The sequence below is a fragment of the Perca fluviatilis genome, chromosome 9 (assembly GCF_010015445.1).
Source record: "Perca fluviatilis chromosome 9, GENO_Pfluv_1.0, whole genome shotgun sequence".
Taxonomy (NCBI): domain Eukaryota; kingdom Metazoa; phylum Chordata; class Actinopteri; order Perciformes; family Percidae; genus Perca; species Perca fluviatilis.
In genome coordinates this window covers 4,156,841-4,166,840 of record NC_053120.1, presented here as the reverse complement: position 1 = coordinate 4,166,840, position 10,000 = coordinate 4,156,841, and the positions used below count along the sequence as shown (strand labels likewise).

At 37.3% G+C, this 10,000-nt stretch overlaps 2 protein-coding genes across 2 annotated transcripts; one reads left to right on the top strand and one right to left on the bottom strand.

Annotated features, from left to right (window-relative positions):
• The first annotated feature begins 3,535 nt into the window (after nt 1–3,535).
• On the top strand, nt 3,536–4,435 carry LOC120565403 (late histone H2A.L3-like). Its single transcript, XM_039811211.1, has one exon. The coding sequence runs from the start codon at nt 3,563–3,565 to the stop codon at nt 3,944–3,946; it is 384 nt and encodes a 127-aa protein (XP_039667145.1). The 5' UTR covers nt 3,536–3,562; the 3' UTR covers nt 3,947–4,435.
• Nucleotides 4,436–5,398: 963 nt separating this feature from the next.
• Nucleotides 5,399–5,932, bottom strand: LOC120565402 (histone H4). The gene has a single exon (XM_039811210.1). It carries the CDS (start codon nt 5,753–5,755, stop codon nt 5,444–5,446), a length of 312 nt encoding a protein of 103 aa, XP_039667144.1. The 5' UTR covers nt 5,756–5,932; the 3' UTR covers nt 5,399–5,443.
• Nucleotides 5,933–10,000: the final 4,068 nt, after the last annotated feature.

Sequence of the window (10,000 nt, the reverse complement as noted above, 5' to 3'; positions counted from 1 at the left end):
CCTAATGTCCATTATGTAGCATGTAAACAAACAGGTTGATGAAGAAGATGTAGTAGCCTAGTCTCTGTGATTCTCTTGTACAAAAAATGACCGTAATAATTCACTTAATAACTCAGATTTGCTCTCACAGCAACGTCAGAAGTCCTATGAAAGTTATTTCCAGATTTTTCAAATTTAAAGGCTGATCTTATCCTGCAGAGGAACTTCCCCGCGGACTGCCTCTCGGTCCCGCCTCTGCAGGTTTCCCCTTCTGCCTCTGCAGGTTTGGGGAATCCCGGAGAGCATTCACTACGTGAGATGGGCTGATGTCCCTAAACAGACTTCCGGTCTGAGCTGTTGTGTAACAACAACAACAAATGCCCCATGATTCTCTGCAACGATGATGAGGCTCAACAGCACCTTTTTTAATAATTAATGGACTGATACAGACCGTGATAAAGTTGGTTTTATATTGGACGTTGTTATGCAGCTTGACTTTTTCACCTGTCCATCTCAGAACACACCTGGTGAACTCAGCTAACTGTCCTACACACAACACAAGCACACTTCAAAGATATTTTGACATGGGTATAGGTATAGGTCAAAAGTATATATATTCTTTGATTTTATAATTATTTTTTCCCCTTTAAAAATATAATATAAATCTATTATCTTGACCTTTTGACTTACACATGTCGAAATATCGTTGATTTTTTTTGTGTGTGTTATGTGTAGGGCAGTTGGCTGAGTTCATATCTTGTTGGTGATTACTGGAGGATGTGTGCTTTTGCAGTTTTTTTAATTGTATTTATTTTTATTGTTATTTAAATTTTTTTTTATTTATTTATTTATTTTTTGTTTTAATTTTAATTTTAATTTTTTCTAACTTTTATATAGTTTTAAAAAGTTTTTATTTATTTTTATTTTTATTCTAACTTTTATATAGTTTTTTTTATTTTGTATTATGTTTATTTTATTTTAAAATACTTTTTTAATGTATTCATATATATATAATTTATTTGTATACAAAGTTTGGCAGGATAATTACTTTAAAATGTATTCAGTTACTGATTACAATTTGTTGAATTAGTAACGTAATCCATTGGAAGATGATTAAAATATTGAAAATATTTTGCAGTTGACATATGCAAATTTTTGGAGAATAAGTCATAAAAGTCATGACCTTTTGAATACCGTAAGATGATGCGTCAGCCGGAGAACATTTTCTCAGTGGGCTCCAGCTGATCTGGGGGGCCTTTGTTCTCTCTGAGTTCACAGAAAATGCCATCATGCCAACTAGAGCCCTTTAAATATGTCAGTGGCCTTTGATAAAGAAGACCCATGCAACGTATCAGATGCACAACACAACCAAATAATGACAATAAGGTCTATTAATAAGGTTTTTAGGAATAAATTCGACATTTTAAAACATAAAAACAGTGATTATGCCTCAAAAACCCAGCTGGATTACTGTACTATAAAACTACTAGGCCTTTATAAAATACTGTGAACACAGTGGGAACGAGAACAATGGCTGTAACCCTTTTACTTCAAACCTCTAATATTTACTGTTGATTTGTGTCTATACTGTCTACTTTATTCGCTCATGATGCCCATATTTACACTGGTCTATCTCTATCTATCTATCTATCTATCTATCTATCTATCTATCTATCTATCTTATCTATCTATCTATCTATCTATCTATCTATCTATCTATCATGGAGTCTGGTGGTGACACACGTGGAGCAACAGCACCACCTTCTGGACACCAGCGGTACTACACACTGGAAGAGAGCATATATCATATATCAGCATATTGTCACTGAACTGTGTGTGTGTGTGTGTGTGTGTGTTTGTGTGTCTGTGTGTGTGTGTGTGTGTGTGTGTGTGTGTGTGTGTGTGTGTGTGATGTTATGAGGTGTTTGTTTATTTGTTTGTTTATTTAGGATCATCATTAGCTCCTGCATTGCAGCTGCTATTCTTCCTGAGGTCCTTACAACTCACTTGTAAATGTTGCAATGCATTAATACACATAACATCATAACATCATAAACAATAAAACATAAAAAGAGACTTCAGATACAGTATTAGAGGACCACTAAGGTCTATATAAAGAGACTTCAGATACAGTATTAGGGGACCACTAAGGTCTATATAAAAGAGACTTCAGATACAGTATTAGGGGACCACTAAGGTCTATATAAAAGAGACTTCAGATACAGTATTAGGGGACCACTAAGGTCTATATAAAGAGACTTCAGATACAGTATTAGGGGACCACTAAGGTCTATATAAAAGAGACTTCAGATACAGTATTAGGGGACCACTAAGGTCTATATAAAAGAGACTTCAGATACAGTATTAGGGGACCACTAAGGCCTATATAAGACAGACTTCAGATACAGTATTAGGGACCACTAAGGTCTATATAAAAGAGACTTCAGATACAGCATTAGGGGACCACTAAGGTCTATATAAAAGAGACTTCAGATACAGTATTAGGGGACCACTAAGGTCTATATAAAAGCATCCGAAGAGAGGCTAAAACAGGCATATCCACATACTATGGTCACATAACATGTCTTTTACTGAACAATAGGCAAGATTAGACAATATTAAAGCTTTCGCTACTGACACACGTGGAGTCACACCACCACCTTCTGGACACCAGATGTACTTACACATTGTGAGAGAGCAGCTCATCATAGCAGCATACTTTCACTGAATTGTGTGTGTCTGTGTGTGTCTGTGTGTGTGTGTGAGCTATTTTTATTTAGTATCTTTTCTTTTATTGTCCATATTATTCATGTGGATTTGTTATTTTATCATCCTGTTTATGACTACTTTAAGCTACTGGGAACTTGAATTTCCCCTTGGGGATCAATAAAGTATCTATCTATCTATCTATCTATCTATCTATCTATCTATCTATCTATCTATCTATCTATCTATCTATCTATCTATCTAACACAACACAAAAGTAGTTATTTAATGCATAGCATTACAGTGATATATTTAAATTCAGATATATTTTGAAGAACCATCCACAAGGAGCCCATTTCTTTAAAAACAATCAGTAATCTGACTTTTATTTTTATTTTTTAAAGTGTATTAATCATAGATATAGAACAATATCTATGGTATTAATAAGATTACCGTACGTTCTGTCCGTTGTTTTATTCTTTAATTGTTATTCTATAATAGTTGTTTTATTTAAATAAATTTAAATTAAAATATATTTTAAAGAAATAGTATGTTATTTGTATATAATATTCAGTGTGTGAGTGTGACTGATGTCACATCCTACCTTCTGCAATGAGTCAGTTTCTTTTAAAACGTAGATTAAGCTGACTTTTATTAAAAAGTTGTATTAAAAATGTTACCGTATATATCCGTTGTTTTATTCTGAAAAACCTATCTACAATGCTGCGCAGTGGAAGCGGTGTAGAACTCTTTTCTGATTGGGCGATCACAGTTACGTTCGAAGTAGCCAATGAGCGAGCAGCTGCCTCTATATAAGAAGCGTTCTCTCGACGACAAGGCACATTCTGTCGCTTTACACCGAAGAATAAACAACAAGATGTCTGGACGCGGGAAAGGTGTCGGTAAGACCAGGGCGAAGGCGAAGACCAGGTCCTCCCGGGCCGGGCTCCAGTTCCCGGTGGGCCGTGTCCACAGACATCTGAGGAAGGGGAACTTCGCTCAGCGCGTCGGTGCCGGAGCCCCCGTGTATCTGGCGGCCGTGCTGGAGTACCTGACCGCTGAGATCCTGGAGCTGGCTGGAAACGCTGCCCGCGACAACAAGAAGACCCGCATCATCCCCCGCCATCTGCAGCTGGCCGTCCGCAACGACGAGGAGCTCAACAAGCTGCTGGGCGGAGTGACCATCGCTCAGGGCGGCGTGCTGCCCAACATCCAGGCCGTCCTGCTGCCCAAGAAGACCGAGAAGCCCGCCAAGAAGTAAACAACCCGGAAACCGATTCAACAAACCCAAACAAACGGTTCTTTTAAGAGCCAAACACACTTACGACTAAAGACTGAGCTCCTTCGTTACTATGGTTACATTTATGGCGGTTGGTGATTTATTTACAACGAACTGTAAAATTACAGATGAAATATTGTGATATTATGGGCCATATTACATGTATAATAGAAGATAAGACTATTATTGGACTACTTTTGTTCTAGTTAATCTGTTTAGTTGACTGAGAAGCCCGCCAAAAAACATCCAAATAAAAGGCTGTTTTATAAAGCCTCATAGCCTACGTCTAGCTTGATAATATCACATTTATTACCAGTTTTTTCACTTACAACAATAGTAACGTTACTTTTTTGATTGATTAGACAGTAACAGAAATAAATGCATAACAAGATGCCATCACAGTGACATTGCACATTTAACAGAACTGTCGAGGATAACGTTGTAGTCTGATAAAGATGTCCAGGCAAGCTACAGATGACTAAAAGGTACCTTGTGTACACTCAACCACATCCAAATACAAAATAAATACAAATATATACACTGTAATAATAAATAGTCATTTAAGACTACATAAAACAATATAATATGTTACAAGAGAAACATGAATACTAAGTACAGATGATTTAGACATTTTTTTATTCTGTAGATTTGATACGGTTACCATACTGGGGGGAAAATAGGTGAATATTCAGCCATCTATTCCTCTAACATGCATGTAACAGAGTTTTACATAATATAACCTTTAATTTAAACAAGACGAAGTCTAATAGATCTAAGGTTGTGTAATGGGCCAATGAAAGGAGTAGTTAATATGCTTATTATATGTATATGGAAGCATGTTTGTGTTGCATGAGAGTATGTGTTGAGAGATACTTGTATTTGTTGCCTTTTTTGTATTCTGTGTTGTCTTTGACTAAGTATATCTTATTCTAATATTACTCTCTTGCTCACATTTAGGCCTTGTTGACATGTCTAGGTTATACATTAATTTCTATACTAGCTTTTAAGAGTTATGTATTCGTTCGGTTTTCTTATATTGCAATAATGGAACAATGGAAGAAACTGAGTATGTATTAATTCAACATATGTAGTTCTCTAACATAGTTCTCTCAGCTGCTACATTACAGTTAAATTACATTTAGTATTTCATGCTTAAGAGTACTTTAGTATATCTAATATCTGTGAGAGTTTGTTTGGGTGTACATGTACACTTAATCAACTATTTATATAAGATGATCACCATAAGTAGTAATAAAATAGTAATGTCAGGGTTAGTAGCTGTAATTCCCTCCCAAAATAAAACCGATGTATTTCAGGTTTTGAAAAGATACTAAAAAAAGTATTGACAGTAGTTATAACAAGTACTTCTGATGGAATTATTTCATACGGTCAACAAAGACTGAACGGAGGAAGTAAGCTCTTTAAGGACTAGTGGGTGGCTCTTAAAAGAGCCGTTGTGTTGTCGTTGATCCGGGTAATTTAGCCTCCGAAGCCGTACAGGGTGCGGCCCTGTCTCTTCAGAGCGTACACCACATCCATGGCGGTCACAGTCTTCCTCTTGGCGTGCTCGGTGTAGGTGACGGCGTCACGGATGACGTTCTCCAGGAAGACCTTGAGCACACCGCGGGTCTCCTCGTAGATAAGACCGGAGATACGCTTCACTCCGCCGCGGCGAGCCAGACGGCGGATGGCGGGCTTGGTGATGCCCTGGATGTTATCACGGAGAACTTTACGGTGACGCTTGGCGCCTCCTTTCCCGAGTCCCTTCCCGCCTTTTCCTCTTCCAGACATTTTTCAGTTGAGATCGATGAAACGAATGACTTGACGGTGTTCAAACGGCTGTATTTACGTCTTATCTGCGGACGTAAGAGAGAGCAGGGGGCCTGTGTCTCGCTGGGCGGGGCCTAACGGCAGGCAGTTAAGACTCTTCCTTCTGATTGGCTTTGAGAAGTTTGAACACATTTTATCACACAAATCAAAATAGGACAATACTGACTTTTTCTGGTTGTACACATTAACTGATGGAGTTTTACTTTATTGTTTTGGTTTAGTTTAATAAATATCATTATTAGTTATAGTGGGTATAGTAGCAGTGGTGTAGTAGAGAAAGTGTTAAAAACATCAGAAAAAGTGACAAAAAAAACTAGGCCAGAATCTGCCTTTGGGGGGATATCATAGTGGGGGGTCTGTTTGTCCTCCCCCAGGGAAGTTTTGAGCATCAAAGACTTCATTTTCTGTATTTGGATCTACTTTTATTCACCAATTTACAGTGGAAATACCTTTATTTAGCCTATGTGAAGAAGAAAAGCACAGATGACAATTCAAAACATATCAAAAATGTAATGGAAAGTATGTTGTTACGTGTCATTGGGCATTTTTAAGTGGGGTATATAAATCCAGGAGCTTTCTTAGTGGGTATACTGCGTATACCTGCGTATCACATAGACTACACTACTGGTTAGTATGTAAAAACTGTCAGAAGGCAGTTTCTTTATGATTCAGATTCAAAGTGTTTTACATATATGCACTTTCAACAGGAGGAGGGCTTTCTCCTTGTGTTCTCCTGAAGTCACCAACCATCCTCTTCTGTCTGAGTGGTGTGAAGGACCAGGATGTTGTCCTTACACCACTCAGCCAGATGTTCCTCCATCTACCTGGCCTGATGTGTGAACAGCCCGTTCTGCATATTCAGCGTAAAGAGCATTTACCACCGTCAAGTCTGGGTCCAAAACAAAAGGGACACACAGTCTTAATTTGCACGTGAAGTGTCCGAAACAATTCTGGAGATTAAAATGTTTTGTTCTGAGTATTTAACCCATTTTCAAAAAATCTGAAATTTAAACACAAGGGTTGACATAATCACCTGAACACTTGGAGCAAAGTCTCATGTTGTGTCGAGCCTTCTCAGTGTTTTAAAAATAAGCTATTTTTAAGCTAGCATAGTAGCGCCCCTATAGCTCTCCCATTCAAAAGGCCATTTGACCGAAAAATGAGAATACGGTAAATCTTAAAAGTGGCGATTCCGTCCTAATTATGCTTACATACATCCACAAAAAGACAAAAAAACATCTGAAGACTCATCTTTTTAGACAAGCATTTTATTAGCCATATAGCTTTGTATGTGTTGTCATTGCTCTGTTTTTATTTTACTGTAAAGCACTTTGTGACCCATTTTGTCCGTGAAAGGTGCTATATAAATAAAGTTTACTTACTTACTTACTTACTTACCCTATAGGTTGCATTTTGGCGAGAGTTATACGCTTTAAGCCTCCTGTTGTCCTCGGCTCAAATTTGACCTGTTCTCAAAACTTCTATATCAGAAATATGGGTTTCTTTTTAACCAAATTACTCCAAAAATGAAGTACAATTGCAAGTACTCAATTTCTACTTTCAGTGAATTGTGGGTATTCAATTTCATAGCATTTGAAAAAAGTGAAATGGTTTCAAAACCTGACTGAACTTTGACTGATTCTCCACCAACATACGTTCCTCTAATATTAGTCAGAATTCATTCATCATTTCAAAATCAGGTCTAATCTCCTATAAATGAGATTTATTGATCATGAATTCCAAAAATAAGTGTAAAACTATTGGTAATAAGTTGGTGTTAATGAAAAATAGCATCGAAAATGTGTTGGTCAGTCTGTCTGCTGGACACAATCCCCATTTTGCAGCAATAAAATTGAAGTGAGACGAACAAACAGAGAAATTTATCTTTTTAGATAAAACAGAGAGGGAGAGAGGGATAGAGAGAGAGAGAAAGGGAGAGAGAGAGGGAGAGACAGGGAGAGAGAGAGAGAGAAAGGAGAGAGAGAGAGAGAGAGAGAGAGAGAGAGAGAGAGAGAAAGAGGGGTGAGCGAGAGAGAGGGAGAGAGAGAGAAAGGGAGAGAGAGAGAGGGAGAGAGAGAGGGAGAGAGAGAAAGAGGGGGTGAGCGAGAGAGAGGGAGAGAGAGAGAGAGGAGAGAAAAGGAAGAGGGAGAGAGAGAGGGAGAGAGAGAGAAAGAGGGAGAGGGAGAGAGAGATTTATTATATAGATTAATTACTGCTTCCTGTTTAATTGGAAGTTTGTTTCTAAAAGTTCACCATAAGAATCAGAAATTACCCAAAAAAAAAAAAAGAAAGGAGGAAAAACAGAGCAGACGCGGTAACATCACCCGGAGAAAAAGAGAGAAAGAAATGTTAAAATGAAAAGATAAAAAGGAGTTTATTTCCAGTCAAGGAATACAAAGGCTACCAAGGATGTTTACAGCATTACTTTGTGTATAAGTAGATTTGACTTTATTTCGTGGATTTTGATAACTTGATTGAAATAAGATATTGTAGACTTGGGAATAATTTTGACATGACTGAAGATTGGTACATTTCATATGTGTTATATTCAGATCTTCTTTCGTAAATTAGGAGGTCTGAAGGGTTAGGGTCAGGGGGAGAGAAATAGTCACAAACACTGGACCAGGCTATAGGTGCTCGCTGCTAAAACTAAACTATACTGTCATTAAAGCAAACATGTATTAATCACAGCATTCAAAACAGTGGCGTAGGCTGAAATAGGATTTTGGGCGGGCCAGTACAAAAGCGATCGGGCCATTTTCAAAAAGACGAAGTAACAAAAAGGACAAACTGAACAAAATGTACCTTCCAACATAATAGGCTACTGCAGTACAACAGCAATAGCAGTACTCTCTACAACAGGGGAGTCAAACTCAACTTCACAGAGGGCCACACTGGAAAATAAGAATCACATCAAGGGCCTGACATGTTTAGTTTACTGATAGGCTTTTATTTAATCGGAAAAGTCAAATATCGTTGACTGTATTAGTCTTCTCACTTACAGTTTTCTGCCCAAAAACATCGGAAAAAGTTACAAATCGTCAAAAGAAAAAATGAAAACAAATTAGGTGGGCCAAAATGTATTGTAGACCTAAATTGAGATGCTTGCCGGATCATAATCTGTGAGGGGGCTGTCGATTTGAACCTATTCAGGCTCAAATATACTATTTGCACCGGCAGAACCAGCAGCATTGGCTCTGCACAGCACTGTTATAAAATTAACCCTTTTATTGCACAAACTGGCAACTAAACATGAACCCACACAGCAGAGAAGGTGTTTTACATACTGCATGATGTAGAATAGCCTCCATCAGACAGAAATAACACATGTAACATATATCCTGTGTGCATTAATAACAGCATTGTTGCTTCAGGACTATCAGGTCAGATCATGAGCAGCAAATGCGCTACCAGCAGTAAAAGAATGAAAACTTCCAGCCAAGTATTGTTTGAATTATGAAAGATATAATGAAAAGTGGTCAGCAAAGAGCCAAATCTTAGACTGTGTATCGAGTCCACGGCAGTGTCAGGCTCAAACACCATCTTGTTTTCTGTCTGTTCAATTTCTGTTTGGCTCTTACGTGGATTTATGTTATAAAAGACATTAGACCATCAGTCAACGCTGACCTATTTCAACTGGATACTTAACAATCTGTTTTAAAAAAACACTGGCATATATTAAAGTCTGACCCTGAACTTCTATCTCCATCTACCTTTTATATATATTTTTTTTAAAGAGCTTTATTTAAGGTTTTACAAATTACAAATTATAGGCTATACATTTAAACATACAATAAGCAAAAAACAATCAATATAAAGAATACAACAATTAAAAAAATTTAACTAGTAAAACAAATGTGCAAATTGAGCTTAAAGTGTGTCCAGAGTATGGAGAGTCTCATAAAGTGCATATAGTCTTTTATAAAGTGCATGGAGTATTTTATAAAGTGCATGGAGTATTTCATAAAGTGCATGGAGTATTTCATAAAGTGCATAGAGTATTTCATAAAGTGCATGGAGTATTTTATAAAGTGCATGGAGTATTTCATAAAGTGCATAGAGTATTTCATAAAGTGCATCAAGAGTCTTTCATAAGGTGCTAAAGTTCACAAGTTCAAGGTGTCCCAAGGAAGGAGCTGTTTTTTATCCATGGTTCTTCTTCTCCTAAGCTCAGTGAGAACTTGTTTGCACACATCGTCACTGTTA